We start from the raw sequence: 22,438 nt of genomic DNA, 5'->3' as shown, positions 1-22,438 counted from the left end.
AGTGGCGTGGAAGTGGTTCGTCTATCTAAAGCACTATTCGCACGGGATTAGTATTATCTAGGGACCTCTGTGATTTAGAAATGACTCCTCCACATCTGAGTTTTGCGTGGCGCATTCGCACGGGATAAGCAAAGCCTGTGATTTTACTCGAATTTACTGACTTCTCCCGGATATGATGTCAAGACTTCGTTATAGTTAGCTGTATGAAATCATAAACAGGCATCCATATCGTTTTGATTATTTTACAGTAGCCTAATAAATAAATATAATTTCGTTCAGTCGGCAGGAATCAGATTTCATTTATCACGAGGAGAAGCTGACAATATACGGCGGAAGATTCAGTTTCAAAACTAAATGTAAAAGCGCCTATTTAAACAAGATTGTCATTGTACAATACTGTTCTGTTATGTTTTTCATTAAGAACAGTATTGATGTTAATATTAAACACACCATTCAATCAGATTACTCTCAAATTGATAATCATTCTAAAGTGAAAGTAGGCTATAATCCGTGTGGGCGCGGCTGCACGGGGATTCATAACGGTACGCATTATGAATGCAGACTTTATTCTTCGTGAAAGATAAAGATAGAAATGCTCACAGGAAGAAAAAAAGCTTGCAAAAAGTATATACAATCCGCCTAATCCTGGCCATATCACAGAGATGTCGATTCGCACGGGACTAATGTTATCACAGGACCTCGGTGTTCGGTGAATTATGGTATAGGCTAATTTGCGGGGGAGTTTTTACTTTACAAATTACAGACATGGCCGATTCGCACGGGATTAAGATCACAGACATTCTCTGCAATTATTACAAATCACCAGAGGTCCCCAGATATACGAATCCCGTGGGAATGGGGCTGATATTAAACTTCAGGTTTCAGTGTGCTGCAAAATGTGCCGGAGAGGTGCCGACTAGGGGTGTAACAATACATCGACATAGATGCATCAATCTAATGTCTAACAATACGATGCCAAGCGTTAAAAATAATCCATGTAGACTATTTATGTAAGAGGCAAGTGGCACATTTGTTTTAATACTTTCCACATTTGCACACAATGTCATGTATTAACCTATTAACACCAACGTGTTCATTCTCGTTTAAATTAGGCTACCTTTCAAAGCTTGTGAAAGACGGTCAGACATGGCTTCACGAAAATCGTATCATTTGCTCGTGTTTAAAGCCTTGCAAAAAGCAGCGTGCACTCATCTCAAACAGAGCACAAATAGGCAACTGAATTGAGTCTTCTTTTATTTATTTTTTGTGCATCAGTAGATAAAGGTCTATAGTTTTGCATAAAAGGAGAATATAGCGCTATGAATTGTTCTTCACTGAAATTTAAAACTTAAAAGAAAATGCTCAATAAACTGCGTCTGCGAAGTGAGTCTTAAGCTTATTTGACGGTGATTTCACATTTCTTGTTCGTATAAAGGCTAAATACAAATAAAAGGTGAACATTAATTTATTTGTACCGTTTTTATTTCAATTTTTTTATAGTTTTATAGGAGGAGGTTTCATAGACTTGACAAATTAATTTTTCAGAAGTTTGTAGGTACAGAAATCCTTTGTGGCAGTTCTTGGTAGTTTTTCTAAAGCTTTTATATAGTTCATATCGATATCGAAATTATATCGTATCGACCAAAATTAAGAAATATATCGTGATATAAATTTTGGCCATATCGTCCAGCCCTACGTATGTGCACTGAAAAACACTGAAGAGAGAAGATAGAGCTAAACAAAACTTGGCGTCAGGGGTTACTCTTTTCATAATAACACTAAAACACAATTTCTTTCAATAAAAATTGTTAGTTTAGTCTATAAAGTTTAAAATATGGACATTGTTCTTACACAAACGTGCCACTTTGCTTCAGAAGGCTCATCATTACTCACGTGCTATATGCATAAACATCTGAAGCACACACCCCGAAAGCTGTATCTCTGACAGTCCACGAATGCTAAACTGAGCTCTCTTTCAGGACTTTTTACTCTTAAGTGGACAAATTAATACAAAATTATTTAAAAAAAAATAGGAAGTATCCCAGTAAACATAGTTGCTAATGTCATGTTAGGTTCAGTTAAGTGAACATACACTTTGAGAAAAAGTAACTTTAAAATTATTAACTTATAAAAAAAAAAATATATATATATATAAAATATATATATTATTTTTTTTTCTTTTCTTTTTTTTACAGTGAGGACAGTGTTATATTACAACTACTGAGAGACCGTCCTGAAAAGCATTTGTATCATATCTTTTGTATTTATTTGTGCTTTCACTTGTAATCTGTTTGGGCTAGTGGTTTAGATGTGCTCTTGAAATTGGAATAGAGAATAGTGTGTGTGTTGAGTTTGCTGCTCAACCCCCCACCAGTAATTTACATTTCAATGCATGAAGACTCTCACAGGTGAGACACAGAACCTCACTACTGTTACCTGTGTCCTAGACCAAATACACTGCCAAAAATAAATTGAAATTACATGATGAAATGAAATTACAATCGCTAGGACACATTTCACAATCTTTAGGAGAACTGAGTGAGGAGTTTATAAATTTGTTAACAAACTTTCAGCTTCACAGCAGTTAATTTTACATTTACAAATCAACTCATTCTTACAAAGCACGGCACAGGTTTATCCAACACTAACATCAGGAACATTATACAATTAAAATGTCTTTACAAAACTAGAATGACACTCTCTACTGCTTATAATTCACTGCATGCTTACAGTACAGTACAACATTATTCCTAAGTTTCCTCTTTTGAATGGATGGTAATGGTCTAACACTTGTGTTGGTGTTCAGTTTCATAAAAGTTGCTTTGATAGTGTTTGATTTTTTTAGCAGGATAAAGTGCATTACAACATTACTGTATACATGTTGTAAATTGCTGTCTCGATTAGTTTTGTATTATGTTTTTGTTTTGTCCATAAGTTTAACACTTTGGAAAACCGCATGTAAGGATGTGCAAATTGGCCTGTAGAACAAAGATTTGATTGTGTTTGTGTCAAAGTGAGAAAAGATTTCAGGTAAATTGAAAGATGTTGCCATTGAATGCATGTTGTGCTAAAGCAATGTTGATCCACAGTTAAGCTGTGATATAAAATTTTCTTTTATGAAACATTTCTCAATAATAAAGTCACTTTTTCAAAACTCTTCACACAGTGATCACAACTTCAGTCTGTGCAAGCTAAACTGTGGTTCATTGGCACTTGATTCGAGACATGAATTAAGTGTTTTGTTAGTTTTTGTGGAGTTTGAATGTGAAATAACTGCTGTGAAGCAGAAAGTTGGTTTGGAGAACTGTGTGAAGAATTTTGAAAATGACCAAAGTATTGAGAAATGTGTCCTAGCGATTGTAAAAAAATGTAATTTAGTTTAATTTGGCAGGGCAAATCCCAGCATCTTCTCTAGTTTATTTGAGAAGGGTTCTGCCACATTGGTAGTTTGAGCTCTATTGACCTGTGGTTCACAAACTGGTTTTTCAAGTCTTCCCTTATTGAAATGTAAATTGTGAGTGGGGGGTTGAGGAGAGAAACACACAGGCGTCGTGATTTACTATCTAACAGGGGACCTGAGTCAGTGTGTGTGTAACGTAATCACTATTCAAAAATGATCTGCAATTAATACATTAAAGAGCTATTTCTGCTTGATTTAACCCTTTAAACTCAGGTATTGCTGTAAAAACTCTAAATCTGTGCAGTGTGTTTGTGATGATAAGAAATGTCACAGCAAACACACAGGCGTCGTGATTTACTATCTAACAGGGGACCTGAGTCAGTGTGTGTGTGTATCTCTACTGTACTGTAATATTGTGTGTCTGTGGTTACAGCAACTAGATCAGCTGAGTAAGTAGCACTGAGAACAATCATCTGTGTGTGTGTGTGTGTGTGTGTGTGTGTGTGTGTGTGTGTGTGTGTGTGTGTGTGTCTGTGTGGTTACAGCAACTAGATCAGCTGCGTAAGTAACTGAGAACAATTATCTGTGTGTGTGTGTCTGTGTGTGTGTGTCTGTGTGTGTGTGTCTGTGTGGTTACAGCAACTAGATCAGCTGCGTAAGTAACACTGAGAACAATCATCTGTGTGTGTGTGTGTGTGGTTACAGCAACTAGATCAGCTGCGTAAGTAACACTGAGAACAATCATCTGTGTGTGTGTGGTTACAGCAACTAGATTAGCTGCGTAAGTAACACTGAGAACAATCATCTGTGTGTGTGTGTGTGGTTACAGCAACTAGATCAGCTGCGTAAGTAACACTGAGAACAATCATCTGTGTGTGTGTGTGTGTGTGTTTGGTTACAGCAACTAGATCAGCTGTCTAAGTAACACTGAGAACAATCATCTGTGTGTGTGCGTGCGCATGCGTGCGTGTGCGTGTGTGTGTGTGTGCGTGTGTGGTTACAGCAACTAGATCAGCTCTGTAAGTAACACTGAGAACAATCATCTGTGTGTGTGTGTGTGTGTGTGTGTGTGTGTGTGTGTGTGTGTGTGTGTGTGTGTGTGTGTGTGTAGCTCTACTGTGCTGTATTATTGTGTGTGTGTGTGTGTGTGTGTGTGTGTAGCTCTACTGTGCAGTATTATTGTGTGTGTGTGTGTGTGTGTGTGTGTGTGTGTGTGTGTAGCTCTACTGTGCTGTAATATACTGTGTGTGTGTAGCTCTACTGTGCTGTATTATAGTGTGTGTGTGTGTGTGTGTGTGTGTAGCTCTACTGTGCTGTATTAGTGTGTGTGTAGCTCTACTGTGCTGTATTATAGTGTGTGTGTGTGTGTGTGTGTGTAGCTCTACTGTGCAGTATTATAGTGTGTGTTTGTGTGTGTGTGTGCGTGCGTGCGTGTGTGCGCGCGTGCGTGCACGTGCGTGTGTGTGTGTGGTTACAGCAACTAGATCAGCTCTGTAAGTAACACTGAGAACAATCATCTGTGTGTGTGTGTGGTTACAGCAACTAGATCAGCTCTGTAAGTAACACTGAGAACAATCATCTGTGTGTGTGTGTGGTTACAGCAACTAGATCAGCTGAGTGAAAAAGAAGTGTGCTTAATTGTATTGAAAGTGTATTTTTTGTGCACTTAATATATTTAAAGTATATTTTTTGAAAACTGCACTTGTAGATAATATGATATAATTAAAATTAAGTGCCACTTAAGTGTACTTAAAGAGAATACACTTTAATGACAATATTTCTAAACACACTTAAGTACACTTTTTTAAAATTCACTTTGTAATAATATCTAATTAATTTTGTATTTTTAAAAAGTACACTTTCATAACGATATATATAAACACACTTTAGTGTACTTATAATAAGTGCACTTTATAATAATATCTAATTAATTTGTACTTTAAAAAGTACATTTTCATGACAATATTTATAAACACACTTTAGTGCACTTATAATAAGTGCACTTTGTAATATATCATTAATTTGTACTTTAAAAAAGTACACTTTCATGACAATATTTATAAACCCACTTTAATGCACTTATAATAAGTGCACTTTGTAATAATATCTAGTTAATTTTCACTTAAAGAAAGTACACTTGTATGACAATATTTATAAACACATTTAAGTGCACTTTTTAAAAATGCACCTTGTAATAATGTCTACACCTAAATTTACTTAAACCATTTTAATTATGAGTTTGTTTCATAAAGTGCACTTATTTTACTAATGACAAAGCACATGAAAAATAAATTATTTAAAAAAAAATTAGTTGTCCAAATTTACATTGGTTAATGTATTTTTCTTCAAAATTTCACTCGCTTCTTTATGAGAGGAGTTGTCTAATGTACTGTAGGCTACTTTACATCTGTGTACATAATAACCTACTTTCAATATTATGTTGTTGTATGGCGATTAAAACACACATTTAATTGCATTAATTGCAAGAAAAAGTTGAACAAATCTAAACCAAATTAATTTGCATTAAAATTCAGTTAAAATAGGCTACATTTAATTTTAATCAGACTCTAAACATGATTGACTTTTATTTAGGTGAATGAGTCAAGTTCTCTGAAATACAGTCCAACTACACAGTGTGTTAGAACAACCTGAACAGAAATGGATAATTAATAAGTAATTTATAATCAACATTTAATGCACGAAATATCTTATTTTATATTTATAATTAATATTTTAATGCGCATGCGCTAAAAATACTACGTCATGATTTTGAAAAATGCGCGGTCCGCCATGTTTGCGTCATCTCGATGCGTGAGGAAAATGCAGCTGAAGAGAACAGACAACAGAGGAGCGAACCGTTTGGATCATTACAGATGAGACGTTATATGCTACAAATAACGAGTCAAGTAAGTATATCTTGATATAAGCTCTCTTGATTTTACATTTTCACCGTAACATGGTAGCTCTCTATTACGGTGTAGTTATTTAGTTTAATCGCAGATAGGATAGACGCACTATGGACTCGGGAGGTGAATTAACGTTAATCATGTTTCCTATCATGTATTTAAGATTGCATTATAATACGTTAATTTCTTAAATCGGAATGTGATCGCCGGTGTGGGCATGTTCAATGAATTTGCCTGCTGTAAATACAATATTTTAATCGAACTCCTACTTTTTAAATGGACAGAAGACATTTAACGTTATATACATTTATTCCATATATTAACTTTAACGTATAACAACAACCAGTAATGAAATAATGATTTTAATATGTTCTTTTCTTTTTTGCATTTGGAGAGCAAGATGTTAAAGTACTATTTGTGTTTTTAATATTTTGTGCTTATTTTATTTTATTTTTTATTTTGTAGGATCAATACAGATGTGCTATTGGAGATCCAGTGCAAGCTGTGTGGAATCACAGAGCCATCTTGATGAGGTCAAGTTTATGTTAATTATGAATTTATGCCCAGCCATGACACAAGCTAAAACATTGCTATCAAGTCTTTAGCTTTTAAATGCTTTGCATCTTGTCCATTTGTAAGTAATACATTCCCACTTGTGCATTTACAGATCCCCTAATCATTATATATTTTACAGGCCACACACCCAAAGGAAAGGAGCCGCAGCATTGCTGTGCCAGGCGTGGTAAATACAGGAACATCCTTCATGGAGATGGTGCGAGGTAAGCTGAAACTTGCAAGGCAAGATGAGGAAAAATGCAAGAATACTTTTCTCAATTTACATTGGTCTTGGGTTATTTATCTATATTTAAGTTATGTTTAATTCCCTGTAAAGTGGGAATAAAAACCATTGTTAAAATGTTCTCTCTTTTTAAAGTCCAGTGTCAGTGAAGATGATGTGCTCAGTGGGATACGTGAAGGAACCTCTCCAATCATTCTACCCTGACGACTGAGGTAATTCATCACATAGGGGATGCAGTTGTGGTCAAAAGCGTACACACACCGTGCAGAATAAACTGCTTCATCAGGGCAGTACTAGATAAAAAAGAGACAACATGCTCATTTTTATGATCCCTCTTATGGCTATTTCTTTTTGTTCTTCTTTTTTTCATACAGATACTGCTGTGTGAATATATACTGTACATCTATCGTTTTAATTTAATTGAGCCAATTATAATAATGGATAGATCTGTTTCATAAACAAGTTTTTTCTTTGCGTTTTCTTTTTCTTTCCTCAAGGTATATCTTTTTTTTGCTTTCCTGCCTCTTTGGAACATGTCCATTCACATCTTCTGTGGAGAGATGGTGCGCCAGTTTCCTACTGATGGAGAGCTTCTGGGACATTGACATAAACAGCTCTTTCCAAACAACTTGAAAATAGTTGGTGACAAACAATTTTGTGTGCCTTTGGAGTTCTTCAGTTTTTTTTCTTCTTTTTTTTTTGTTTCTTTCACTGTAATGCTGGAATAAGATTTTAGAATAAACCTTTTGGTCCTAATTTTGGTGCTAGTAAAGGTTTAAGAGCTTATAAGTTTAGTAACACTTTACAATAAGATCTAATTTGTTAACGTTATTTAATGTATTGGCCAACATGATCTAACAGTGATTTCTTTTTATTTAATTTTTTACAGTGTTTATTAATAGTTGTTGACCTTGCTTAATAAATTATAGTTCAAAGCTAGTTAATTAAATTTATAGTCATTGTTCATGCAAGTTAACAATGCATTAAATAATTAACATATACAACTTTTGATTTTAAGATTGCATTAATAATAGGGGTGTAACAGTACACAAAGCTGACAGTTCGGGGAGGAACACTAAATATAAAAATGCTTTTTTTTATTGGTTTACTGAACAAATTGTAATTGTCCTAAACTAAAGGTTTCTTAAAGAATTAAAAATATAATATAAAAAATATCTCTGCTAATTATGATTATTATTACCTTTGTTTAACCAGGAGAAAAACTCACTGAGATTAAAATGTCCTGTCCTGGCCAAGATAGGCAGCTGTGTTTGCATGTACAGTTATACATAAAAAGTCACATAAAAAACATAAAACATACAACCAGTCAAAAACAATTACACACCATTAATTTACTCTCAAAATGGTGTAGTAAAATTTTAAAATGACTAAATGTCACCAGATCTTTTAGCTTCAACTCAGTCTGGAGCAAATTCCAATCTGAGGCTGCGACATATTTGAAGGACGTTTTACCAAGCTTAACTCTAACAAAGGGCACACAAAGATTATAATTTTATTCAGAATGTAATATATAATTGCCTTGTTGTTTCCGTTTAATCAACGTGATCTCATGAATATATGTGAGTACATTTATACATTTACTAACGTTTTCACACACAATAAAACGTACAATACTGACTTATTAACAGCACTAAAATGTTCAATATTGACGTATTGACAGCACTAAAATGTAAATTATCTACGTATCCAAGTGTGAACGTGTAAGTTACCAGCCACCGGTACCCATAAATCGTGGCATTAATATTGTTTATTTTATATCCAATAGTCACATCAATACATGTTTTCAGTCACATTTATCAAATGTATTTTACTAAGTTAATCAACCTAATATAAAATAACATTTTGCTCTCGTGACTTCTGCTACAAACTCATTTCGGATGACTAGATAATGTTAAAAGAAGACTGAATTTTAAAACCGTCAGATGAATAACATTCTTGCCAACCATTTTGTTGTATTTAGCTTGTTGTTTGCTGTGAGACATAAAAAGGCATTTTCTCCTATTCTGCAACTGGCGATCACAAAACACAACACTTTATTCGTTCGCTGTAATCCAAATCGTTAGAATGTCCATATGTTTGCGAGAAACAAATCCAAATTGAGCCCGGTGATCTTCATCTCCATTAGCCTTCCATTAGTCTTCATCTCCTCTCAGTAGCGCGACGGTAAACATCAAATCTCGCGCTCGTTGTGAATTAAAATTTAAAAAACGCACCCTCATGAAGCATTACGACATGATTTACGGCAGTGGCATCGAACGCTCATTGACTCTCGCCTGCTTCGTCACAGATTTTGACATGCCGTGTTTCAGTCGATTTGTATTTGAAATGGGAAACGCGCAACTTCACGGAGAGAAGCCGGATTAATATTTTCATTGATTAATAGCTATCATTCTGCTCTGTACCTCATACAAAACTATTAACGTTATATACCACCAGAGAGGACTGCGACTGCAACACATCTTCATTTGAACTACTTTTGGTACCGCTTTTGACATTTTTGCAATAAATAAATTGTGATTACACTGGTCTGTCTGTTATGCTTTGATTTATAACAGTACGTTGTTTTAATAAATGCTAATGGGTAGGTTTAGGGGTAAGTGTAGGATTAGCCGTTCAAAATATTTTTTTAATGCTATATTGTTATCAAAATCGTCATTTTCCAAAGTTTTACCTTTTATTTTCTTTATATTCTGTATTAAATTGGTAGGTTTAGGTTTGGGGTAGTGTTAAGGGATCGTACATTAATCAATAAAATGGTCAAAGGGAAGATATATAGATATCTTTATGATATAACAAAAAAAAAATGTTTTTACCAGTATGATGTTTTTTATTCTTAAAAAAAAAGATTTCATGATGGATTCGTAAATATTTTACGTTTTTTAGCTGTAAAAATGTAATAATACTACGTTTAAATGTTGCAAATACGTCTATATTTTACATTTTAGCACTTCTCCAAATGTACTAAGACGTACATTTAGTCTCTTTGAAAGTAACGTATTAATACCTACGTATTAACGATGAGACCAGGCTGGTTTAATCAAACGACAAAGAATGCTGTATAGTGTAGACTATATAGGGAGGCCTTACTTGCACTCGCATTGTATGCATTTACATTTACATTTACATTTAATCATTTAGCAGACGCTTTTATCCAAAGCGACTTACAAAAAAGGGGAGAGTAATAGAAGCAACGGAAAAGACAAGGCCAAAAACCTGTAAGAGCTGTAAGAAATCTCAATTAATTAGCACAATACACAACAAATTTTTTTTTTTTTTTTTTTTTTTTAAAGACAGACATCTACAACAAAAACTCACGTCCGCAAAGTGGCGAACACTGGATTTTGATAGCTATGATAACAACCCATTAGGACTAAGGCTGTTGCCCCAGCTGTTGTCGTTAATGCAGATTCAGTGGCCCAATGGGTTGGTTTTGTATTCTAGCTAAACGTGCAGCAATAGCCATCTACAACAAAAACTCACGTACGCAATATACAGAACACTGGATTCTGATAGTTATGATAACTATGTAACATACCCGCCTGAAGGCACAAATCCGGATGAGAGACGTAGATATGATCCAGGAGTGTGCGCTTTTGGTCGTTGCTGTGGTGATCAGTAAGTGCTATTCTGTATTGGTCAAGTGCAAATAGAAAAGATGTGTCTTAAGATGTTTTTTAAGAATGGCTACAGACTCGGCAGCACGAATTGAGATCGGCAGGTCATTCCACCAGGTGGGAACGGTCCAGGAAAATGTCCGTGAGAGCGATTTCATGCCTCTTTGGGATGGAACCACGAGGCGCCGCTCGCTCGCAGAACGCAAGCTTCTGGAGGGTGTGTAAGTCTGAGCAAGTGAATTTAGGTATATTGGTGCAGAGCCAGAGGTTGTTTTGTAGGCGATAACTAGTGCCTTGAATTTGATGCGAGCAGCCATTGGCAACCAGTGCAGTTTGATGAAGAGAGGCGTAACATGCGCTCTCTTCGGCTCATTAAAGACCACTCTCGCCGCTGCATTCTGGATCAGCTGCAAGGGTTTGATAGTGCATGCTGGAAGCCCAGCCAGAAGAGCATTACAATAATCCAGTCTGGAGAGAATAAGAGCTTGAACCAGGAGTTGTGCAGCCTGTTCTGATAGGAAGGGTCTAATCTTTCTAATGTTGTATAAAGCAAATCTGCAGGACCGGGCTGTTGCAGTAATGTGGTCAGTGAAGTTTAACTGGTCATCAATCACAACTCCAAGGTTTCTTGCTGTCCTTGATGGAGTTATGGTCGATGAACCAAGCTGAATGGAGAAATTTTGATGAAGTGCTGGGTTGGTTGAGAAAACAAGTAATTCTGTCTTTGCAAGATTGAGTTTAAGATGATGCTTTTTCATCCAGTCAGAAATGTCTGTCAGACAGGCAGCGATACGAACACTGACTGTAGGATCATCTGGTTGAAATGAGAAGTAGAGTTGAGTGTCATCAGCATAGCAGTGATAGGAGAAGCCGTGTTTCTGAATGACAGAACCTAATGATGACATGTAGATGGAGAAAAGAAGTGGTCCAAGGACTGAGCCCTGGGGAACCCCAGTAGCTAGATGATGTGACTTAGACACTTCACCTCTCCATGACACCCTGTAGGACCTACCAGAGAGGTAAGACCTGAACCACTGGAGGGCAGTTCCTGAGATACCCATCGTCTTAAGTGTTGACAGGAGGATCTGGTGGTTAACTGTGTCAAAAGCAGCAGACAGATCCAGCAGAATGAGCACTGAGGATTTGGAAGCTGCTTTTGCCAGTCTCAGTGCCTCAGTTACAGAGAGCAAGGCAGTCTCGGTAGAGTGGCCGCTTTTGAAGCCGGATTGGTTGTTGTCTAGGTGGTTGTCCCGTTCAAGAAACATAGAGAGTTGATTGAACACAACTCGCTCAAGGGTCTTTGCAATGAAAGGCAGAAGGGATACCGGTCGGTAGTTTTCTAAAAGTGCTGGATTCAGAGAGGGTTTCTTAAGCAGTGGGGTTACCCGAGCCTGCTTAAATGCTGTGGGAAAGGTTCCCGTGTGAAGAGAAGTGTTGACAATGTGAGTGAGTGCAGGAGTGATTGAAGAAGAAATAGCCTGAAGGAGGTGTGTGGGAATAGGATCAAGTGGACAGGTAGTAGGGTGATTGGAAAGGATGAGTTTAGAAATATCTGCCTCGGAGAGTGGAGAGAAGGATGGAAGCGTGTTCGTGTTAGTTGTTGAGATGTGCGTGTCAGTTTGTGATGAGGAGAACTGTTTGCTAATGAGAGCTGTTTTGTTGGTGAAAAATGATGCAAAGTCATCAGCTGTAAGAGTTGATGAAGGAGGGGGAGGAGGTGGACAAAGGAGAGAGGAGAATGTTTTAAAGAGTTGGCGAGAGTCAACTCTTTAAAACTCAACTCAGTCAGTCAGTCAATTGTTGATTTTGTTGTGGTAGTATGTTGTTTTAGCAGTGGAGACATTTGTAGAGAAAGAAGAGAGAAGAGACTGATAAAAGGCAAGGTCAGTATTGTTTTTAGATTTCTGCCATTTCCTCTCTGCCGCCCTGAGTCCAGAGCGATGTTCACGGAGAACTTCAGACAGCCAGGGGGCAGATGGGGTGGGGCGGGCTGGTCTGGATGAAAGGGGGCAAAAACTGTCTAAGGAGGATGTTAGAGTGGAGCAAAGAGTGTCGGTAGCACTGTTAGTGTCCAGTGCTGAGAACTGAGCAGGTGGAGGGAGTGAAGATGAAACCATAGTGGATAGGCGAGAGGGAGAGAGTGAGCGTAGATTACGCCGAAAGGTAATCTGTGTAGGAGTACGTTTTGTATCAGGAGTCAGTATGAGGTTTAGAGTGATGAGAAAGTGGTCTGAGGTGTTTAACCTGATAACCGTCACGAGGACGAGGACGTGCTGAAACTCTCTTTGCTTAAATTAGCTCAAAATTACTATCAGATGTAAGTAATTACCTTGACAAACTATACATCATTAAAAAGATCTAAGACTAAAGTTTAATTTTGTTACCTCTGTTTTATTCTCAAAGTCTTATAATGACCGTAATGTGTTAATATGTGCCAGGAGTTATGAATATGATCTTGGGCGTCGCTACCTTTTGATTGTAATATGCGCGTCATTTGCTCCCATTCATAAAAAACTCCTCTTTGGTCGTCATGAAGACACTCGACAAAACAACTTCCCTCAGGGCTTTTACTTCAAATGTGTGCAGATGTGGAGAAATATTGATAGATTCTCACATGTTTGAGTCAAATTTCTATACAGAGAAGTATTATTTATTCAATCTTTATCCAAAATCCGCGGATGTGTGATTATGAGCGCAGTATACTGTGATATGCTGTGTTTTCAATTCATTCTGGCAGCTGGAGGGCGCTGGAAAGCTGTACTACTGAAAATTCACCCCTTATGGAACACATGAAGAACAGACACACCATGTGACATTCAGGAAGTATCTGACATGACCAAAACAGCTTTCTAGCGATCGTTAAATCACTATTTTATGCAGATAGATACGTTTTAAGACAATAAACACACAATCGCGGCAATATATGGTTGGTCTGTGTTCTTTATGCCATGTTGGGTGGTTTCATAATAGATGATATTTATAATGCAATGCTATTCCACATAGCTTTTAGCATTGTATATTTTCTGTCAGATTTTTTGACCCGAAGCTACATGAGATCACATATTGTTATATAAAACACTCGACTTATAAATTATAAAGTGATATGAAGCAAGTTTTGAATAAAACATGATTTTAATCGTATAAATTGTTGTTTTGCTGGTGTGCTAAGCTAACATGCTAGCTTGCCCTAGATGCACCTGCCACTGAGTAAATACTTTATTTTTATGAACATTTTCTAAATGTAAAACTACTGAAATGCTTATTTGGACGAAATGCATTCAATAGAGTCTCAGTGAGGGTAAAGTGAGAGGTTTGATTTAGAAATGAGGTTTGAATAGAATAGTTTGAATAGAGAATCGTTAGTAATTATAATGCAGACAAAAGAATAATAATTAGAGCCATAACCAGTCCGCAGAAGTGTGAATGTGTGCCGGGAAGACAAACTGAATGGGGCAGTTTGCACCTATAAACAATAGAGGCAAAATAGAGAATGAAAGCTGAGAAGACATGGCAATAAACATCAGTTGATATTTTAGAGATATCTCAAAATAAAATCACATGAAACGATCTTGTAAAACGTTTAATAAAATTCAGAGTTTTAGACTGATCATCTTCAGATCTGAAATATAACATGGTCAGACTTGTGGCTTTAGCTGTAGTGCATTTCTAGATTTCTCCAAGGCCCACTTCAATTTTATTTTCATAAAGATATTTCATACAAATAAATTTCTAATAACTTTACAAAACTTTGAAGCTTATTATAGCTTTTTTTTATTATAAAAATATTATCATTTTGACTTTACAGTAAACTGCCAGGTGTCTGCTTTCAAATGAGACCATAATTATGCTTTTAGTGCAAAGGATTCACAAACTGTATTTGTTTTAGTCTGAGTATACATTTCTTAGGATTTTTTCAAAATTTAGAAATCAGCTTAACAGGTTAATGGAGTAACTAAAGTGTTGTCCGTGGAGCAGGTCTAATTGCTCCAACGTGTGTAGACCAGGTCTAATTGGTTACTGGATCTGTGAGTAGCCGTAGTAGATACTAACTTAAGGTCAAATGAAGTCAGTAGAGTGCTGAAGTCTGCAGCTAGGTGTTTATCAAGATGGATGTTGAAGTCACCAAGCAGAATCAGTGGAGTGCCATCCTCAGGGAAGCTAGAAAGTAACACATCCAACTCCTCCACAAAGTTACCGAGGTGACCTGGAGGACGATAGACCACTACCACATGGATTTTAACAGGGTGAGTAATAGTGATTGAGTGCGATTCAAATGAATTGGCCGCTAGAGACGGTAATGGATCAAATTTCCAATCATTTGAGATAAGCAAACCAGTACCCCCACCCCTCCCAATAGGCCGAGGAGTGTGTGAAAAAGTATAATTGCTTGAGAGGGCTGCAGGAGTGGCAGTGTCCTCTGGTTTGATCCAGGTCTCAGTTAGGGCCACGAGGCTAAGCTGAGAATGAGTCCCAATAGATGAAATAAAGTCTGCTTTGTTTACAGCCGACTGGCAATTCCAGAGACCAATTGGAATAAAGAGTAAAGTAGCAGAGGATGTTAGGATATAGCGCAAATTATTAGGATTACGGCGCCTCGTACGTACAGAGCGTGATTTACGAGTGCTAGTAGTTATAGTTGAGATTTGAAAGCACATGGTGAATACAAATCAGAGAAAAGGCCAGATAGGAATTAGAGCCGAACACAAATAATGAAAAGGAAGATGATACTCAAGTGCCTTGCCGGGGTCCTTGCTCGGGAGGAGTTGCACTGGGAAGAGTTGAAGTCTTTACACTCGTCGGTCTTGCACAGGGAAGAGTTGAAGTCTTTACACTCGTCGGTCTTGCACAGGGAAGAGTTGAAGTCTTTACACTCGTCGGTCTTCACACAAGGAGGGCTTCACACTGCCGCTTCCGCTGCCGCGGACTATCACGCTATTTATACTCACTTGAGTATCGTTATTGAAAGCAGCTGGGAACGCCCCCAACAAACTCACTCCCAACGTGGCAATGACCAAACAAATGCTAACTCAACAAATGCTAACTCCCACACACACCGAGAGAATATACCAAAACTAATAATACACACCTCTGCACTACACAGACACACTTATCCAACAACAAATGAACAAACAATCAAATGAGAAAAGTTACAAACACTTACAGAGGAGTTGTCTATCAGTCAATTGAATTGCTCCTCTCTAGCCAAAATGTTTCAAACACACAAGGCTTTTAATACCTCGCTGGCCACGCCCCCAACAAACTCGCTCCCAACGAGGCAATGACCAAACAAATGCTAACTCAACAAATGCTAACTCCCACACACACCGAGAGAATATACCAAAACTAATAATACACACCTCTGCACTACACAGACACACTTATCCAACAACAAATGAACAAACAATCAAATGAGAAAAGTTACAAAAACTTACAGAGTAGTTGTCTATCAGTCAATTGAATTGCTCCTCTCTAGTATGCAAACATGTAAACTTCTCATAAGACCGTTTTTGCATTAACTTATAAATCTAATTATAAAATGATGTTTCTACTCCAATTCGTTGTTGAAATATAATAATTTATACACAGTGGCTGTCATTTTCATGACAGATTTATTTAAACATTATATAAATTACTCTTATTACTTTAAATAATCAAAATATCACTAACAGGTTAAGTAGAATATGATGAATATATGGGCTAATATGATGCATATATTTAGTGAAAGAGTTCATCTCTCTAGTAAATTAACAGCCATGTTTTATCGACGTCTTTCTGCTGTTGAAACACTGAACGATTACACGATGTGATACGTTTTAGTAAGTTGTAATGTATCCTTAACATACCTTCTGATGTTAATTCATGTTTATTCTTTGACTATGACAAGGTGAACACATTCACTCGTGCCGCGGTGCTGCTTGAACTGATGTGTCTTTACAGTGATCTGCCATGTCACATTAAAGAGCATCAAAATGGCATCACTTGAATTTCATGATAAAATTGACAGAATACATATGTTCTTATGGAAACTTGTATTGAAGTGTGTTCCACTCATTAAACAAGCCGTCTGTTAACTGTTAAAGATTGCATTCGTACCGCTCGGTACACATGTGCACTGTACCGGAAGTCCTGTACCGAACCGGTTCGGTATGAATTCATGTGCCGTTACACCCCTAATTAGTAAATGTTGAAATTAACATTAATTAAGATAAATAAATGTTTATATTATTATTCATTCTAAGTTCATGTTAAATTAAGTAGTTAACTAATTAAACGTTACCCAAAGTTTTGAATCTTAGAGTTGTACATGAAACGATTCTTTTCTTTGCATTTGTTTGTATTTATTCATCTGTTGTGTGAGGTACTTTTCTGTGATGGGTAGATTTAGGTACCTTTGAATGAGGGAGATATATAATAATGCATATAATTACATATAATTGCATATAATCCTCATTGTCCTCCAGACTCTTTCTAAATTAATATGTGTTTGTGTAAATAGTTTTTTGGGTTGGGTAAATAGTCTACTGTACTGACTGAAGAGATATTGCATGAATAAAGGATAAATGCACTGCTTCACTGCTGTGATTATTCACCATGTGAAGGAAAAAGCTCCATGTTCAATCACTGAATGAAGCCTGCTAGAGAGACAGAGAGAGAGACAGAGAGAGAGACAGAGAGAGAGAGACAGAGAGAGAGACAGAGAGAGAGACAGAGAGAGAGAGACAGAGAGAGAGAGAGACAGAGAGAGAGAGACAGAGAGAGAGAGACAGAGAGAGAGAGACAGAGAGAGAGAGACAGAGAGAGAGAGACAGAGAGAGAGACAGAGAGAGAGACACAGAGACAGAGAGGTCTGCGGTCTTGGCCATTAGTTAATTTATATATAATAATTATATAATTTATAATAACAATCTACTTGTTTTAGTGTAAGTAATACGTTGTCAAATATGTATAAACTTAAATAGACAATCTATACAAGTAGTTAATGTCTCTTTGTATTAATTTGTCCTGTTATTGACAAAATGCGCGCCCGGATGTTTGAATAGTTTGAATATTCGTGTTTGTTTTAGAGGGAATATTCGAACGTCATTTTTGAGCAATTTTGACAGCCCTAGTGTGTGTGTAGCTCTATTGTGCTGTAATATAGTGTGTGTGTGTGTGTGTGTAGCTCTACTGTGCTGTAATATTGTGTGTGTGTGTGTGTGTGTGTGTGTGTGTGTGTGTGTGTGTGTGTGTGTGTGTGTGAGGCAAATTCAGAAGAGTAATATTAGTGTGGATGCCACTCTTCTTATGATGTGACGAGTACATCAGGTGTTATGAAGTGTTAAAAAAATGCACTCTTTCAGGTTATTTTTTAATGTGGAAGTATCTTTTGTTCTGTATGTAAGGGAGAGATATTGCAAAAATTACAGTGTTTAAATAAGTTCAGTTCAGTTTTTCAGTGCTGTTGCTATAATTGTAAAAAAAACTGAAATAACACAATAAATAAATATCGGTTACCGGCACATAAACATACAAATAATCGGTATCAGTTATAAAAATCAATATCGGTCGATCACTACTTTTAAGTTTGGAGGAATGGACTTTAAATGGAGGGACAGAAATCTCTCAGCTTTCATAAAAATATCTTCACTTGTGTTTGGAAGTTAAATGAAACGACGAGTGAGGTCATGATGACAGAATTTACATGTTTGGATGATGTATACAGTAAAGCTGAGCCTTGGAGAAAAGAACTATATATCATATCATATGGTCACAATTTATATTGAAGACAGTAAATTATGATAAACAATAATTATTGTATTTATAGTTTATAGTTTATATCACACACCATATGCACTCCTGTAATTTTCACCAGCAAAAAAAATAAGATAAAATACAACTTGAACTAATATAGCATTTATATATATTTCATATTGACAGCATTGTGTTATTTATTTATTTAGTGTAAGTGCTCATGTTTAGCTTTGGAGATAGACTTAATGTGTGTCATTGTTCTCTACAGGTTGGGGAGGTGTGGTGTCACAGATGAAGGTTGTGCTGCTCTGGCTTCAGCTCTGAGATCAAACCCCTCACACCTGAGAAAACTGGATCTGGACGGGAATAATCTAGGAGACTCAGGAGTGAAGCTGCTCTCTGCTGTGCTGGAGAATCCTCTCTGTAAACTGGAGACACTGGGGTAAGATCATACGTGACTCTGATATGAAACTGAGTCTCTGTGTGTGACGAGCAGGGCGGGCGAGAGCCGTGAGAGAACGGTGTGAGGCCGGTGGAGTGATTGCAAATGAGCATCACCTGCGCATCACACTGTGAACTTTATCATTACATTTATTCATAAGTAACAAAATGGAAAAGAGGAATCAAACTATTGTTACATTTAGAGCTGTCACTAACGGTTATTTTAGTAATCGAGTATTCGGTCGATTATTTTGATGATTAATCGAGTAATCAGATTTTTTTTTGGTAATAAAAGTTTGACATCGACCAATATATCGGTTTCCCAGTATTTTTCCCGATATTTAAGCATTTTTCCATTATTGGGAATCGCTTTTGTAATATCGGATTCACAGACAAATCTTGTGGTTGTTTTGAAAACTGTGCAAGCGCGCCATTAAAGCACTGCATCTGAGGGGAAATGAGTCCACAACGGTTCAAAGGTCAAATAACTTGCATCCCTTTAGCCTGGTTAAAACCAGTAGTAACTGAGTTATGGTCTGGCAAAGCTTCATAGACAAATCATTTCCAAAGGGGCGTCACCAACAGACGTTCCTCAAATGGAGTGGAGAAACATCTGAGACGGCACTTCTTTTGAGATGTATTTGTGATTTCGAGGAAGATGTTCCAATGGCTTCTGACGACTTTCGCTGATGTTGTAAAAGAAATATGATAATAGCTGATAATAGTGTCCATCACCAATCCTTCAACATTTTTGCAAAATTTGGAAGCCCTAATATCATCTCAAACTGACTGAAACATCTCGGATTGACGGTCAGACAGAAAACATCATCTCTGACCACATTTGCCCCCACTGTAAGGCATTTGTATTGCGATTAGAACGCGATTTGCAATATTTTGAAAGTAAAATAATATTGATGAGTCTTTGGAAAGTTGTCTCGCGCGTTAGCAGTGCGTCGGCAGGGCAGAAGCAGTGTGTATGGAGAGCGGGAGCCGCGCGCTCCCATTGGTCATTCACACTGGCAGCGTTTGTCTCGCGCAGCTGAACCGCGGCTCGTGTAATGCAAATACAGACGAATATTGTCCATTCTGTCACATTTTCCGGTGTTCTCCTCCGACACTGTCATTCCCGTGCTTTGATTCATGATGGTCAGCGCATCATATATGCTGCAAATGCGACCGTTTTCCCCTCTGTCCCAAAAACACATGCATATAACATGCTGTATATAGTTCACATGATAAAAGTAACCTTAAAGTTAAGATTTGCCTCTGGGTTTAATCCTTTAAATGGCCCGGTGAAGTTTGGGCAGAAGCTTTTGGCAGTATTGTGCTTTCATGCATTTCATTTATTTTTTCACAGCGCAGGATGTCATGTGGTGGTAATGAAACTCACGGAACTCTTCACTTCATGATTTTATGCTGAAATGTGTAATTATTCATGTTAACCAGGTCAGTTTTATCAAGAACTGTGCACTGTGGCTTTAATTCAGCTTGAGCAGCGCGGCAAAAATAGACTCTGCTCTGAAACGATCGCGGCACCGCCTCTTCTGCTCTGCTCCTGCAACGCCTCTGCGTGCGGTATGAATGCTCTAATCTGTTAACATGGGCGCCGAAAAAACACGGGCTGCTAACGCCCTGATAACGCGTGCAGTGTGAAACCGGCCTAACAGTTCAATAAACCATGGAGATGTGTACAAACTAGTAATGGGCGATATGAATAATATGCAATATGAACAATACAAAATTGGCCTACGATAGAGATTTTACTTCTATTGCACTATTGCGCTAATGTGTGTTGATGACGCAATCTACCCGTGAAACTTAGAGCCACGAGCTGCAACTGACTGCAGCGCATCATCAAAAATCATAATAATCAAACTAAATCATAAAGATTGTTAACGTTAATAATAATATAGGGAGCCCACAACACCAAAAAAACATTCAAACATATATTGTCCCTGTTTTTCAGTTAATAGATAATAACAAATTAGATTTTCAGTGGTATTTGGACCACTCGAATAGGAAATGTCCGCGGTTTCCACTTCAGGAATCTGGTCACTTTATTGTGTGTTATTCGTTTTGTATCCTTCTGTAATTTTATTTATCGTTAACAAACAAACCACATCCATCCCCGCGCTTTTGAAAAGTTTGCTACGCCCCTGATTCTAGGCCAAATCACCCATCCCTAGTTCAAACTCTGACACACACACACTCACACACTCTCTTACACACACATACACACACTGTCACACACCCACACACACACACTCACTCACACACACACAGATACACATACACAGAAACTCAGACACACACACACATACATACACACACACTCACACACTCTCTTACACACACAGTCACACACCCACACACACACGCTCACTCACACACAAACGGGCGCGCGCACACACACAAACACACACACACAAATGCACATACACAAATGCACATACACAGAAACTCAGACATACACACACACCACACACACACAATCACACACACTCACAAACTCGCGCACACACACAAACACACACTGCTCCTAAATCTACCCATCACACACACACACACACACACTGCCCCTAAACCTACCCATCACACACACACACACACACACACACACACACACACACACACACACACACACACACACACACACACTGCCCCTAAACCTACCCATCACACACACACACACACACTGCCCCTAAACCTACCCATCACACACACACACACACACACACACACACACACACACACACACACACACTAGAGTGTGGATCGGGCTGCATTTTTCTGTCCGAGCCCGACCCGCGTCCGACAGAGCAGTAACCGAACCCGACCCGAGCCCGACAGGCATTCAAATATTTATGTCCGAGCCCGACAGTTAAAATCTATTTTTTCCCCTCATATACTAATGACACGCACGTTTGTTTGTGTGGAAATCCCGCTTTTATTAAGCAACTGTAAGGAAGGCATTCTGAAATGTTTACAGATGAGCGCATCAGCGCGCACACGGGGCATCAAACGGCACACAGAGCCCAATCAAATAGCCAACTGAAATTAAATGAACAAAGGTCTGCTAAAAATGGCCCAAGCTAACAGAACAAAACATTAACGTAACACAATTTAAATGCTTATTGAAATGAAAGTCATCTTACAAATTTTCTCAAACTGTATGGTTCCTAAACTGCAACATGGGATCTATTTACATAATCTATCCATCAAAGTTTAGGCTAATCGAGGTTTTATGTAGAAAAAGGATTGCATCAACTGTGGATGGCTTCAAGGCTGTCCTGCCGCCAGCAGCGCTGAAGTTACGCTCACTGGAATGACAAGGATGCCGCGGGCAATATGCACGCACGTGTTGCGAGTTGTTGTCACGGCGACATAAACAAATTTCCCCATGCAGGAAGACGGATGTTAGGGTTATATAATGCATGTATTTTAATCACAAAAACAAACCATTGCATCAAGTTAAACAGGCCCATTGGCTACTTGCATAATAATCAGTTTTAAATTTAAAAGGTTC

At 37.7% G+C, this 22,438-nt stretch overlaps 1 protein-coding gene and 1 long non-coding RNA gene across 5 annotated transcripts in view; both read left to right on the top strand.

Annotated features, from left to right (window-relative positions):
- LOC137084930 (NACHT, LRR and PYD domains-containing protein 3-like) overlaps positions 1–22,438 on the top strand; it is an 80,628-nt gene that overhangs the window by 12,716 nt on the left and 45,474 nt on the right. Inside the window, exon 6 of the mRNA XM_067451499.1 lies at positions 18,740–18,913. Coding sequence (XP_067307600.1) covers positions 18,740–18,913 — 174 coding nt within the window. The remainder of the gene's footprint in view (positions 1–18,739; positions 18,914–22,438) is intronic.
- LOC137084938 (uncharacterized) lies at positions 6,229–8,945 on the top strand. 4 transcript variants are annotated; one of them, XR_010906843.1, is made up of 5 exons: positions 6,229–6,306; positions 6,772–6,839; positions 7,001–7,085; positions 7,241–7,317; positions 7,603–8,945. It is a non-coding gene; the product is annotated as an uncharacterized lncRNA (long non-coding RNA). The 4 variants fall into 4 exon arrangements; XR_010906842.1 differs by having other exon boundaries at positions 6,772–7,085; XR_010906841.1 differs by having other exon boundaries at positions 6,254–6,839.

The sequence above is a fragment of the Pseudorasbora parva genome, chromosome 8 (assembly GCF_024679245.1).
Source record: "Pseudorasbora parva isolate DD20220531a chromosome 8, ASM2467924v1, whole genome shotgun sequence".
NCBI lineage: Eukaryota > Metazoa > Chordata > Actinopteri > Cypriniformes > Gobionidae > Pseudorasbora > Pseudorasbora parva.
The sequence above is the reverse complement of the archived record's forward strand: the minus strand, read 5'-3'. Positions and strand labels throughout refer to the sequence as shown.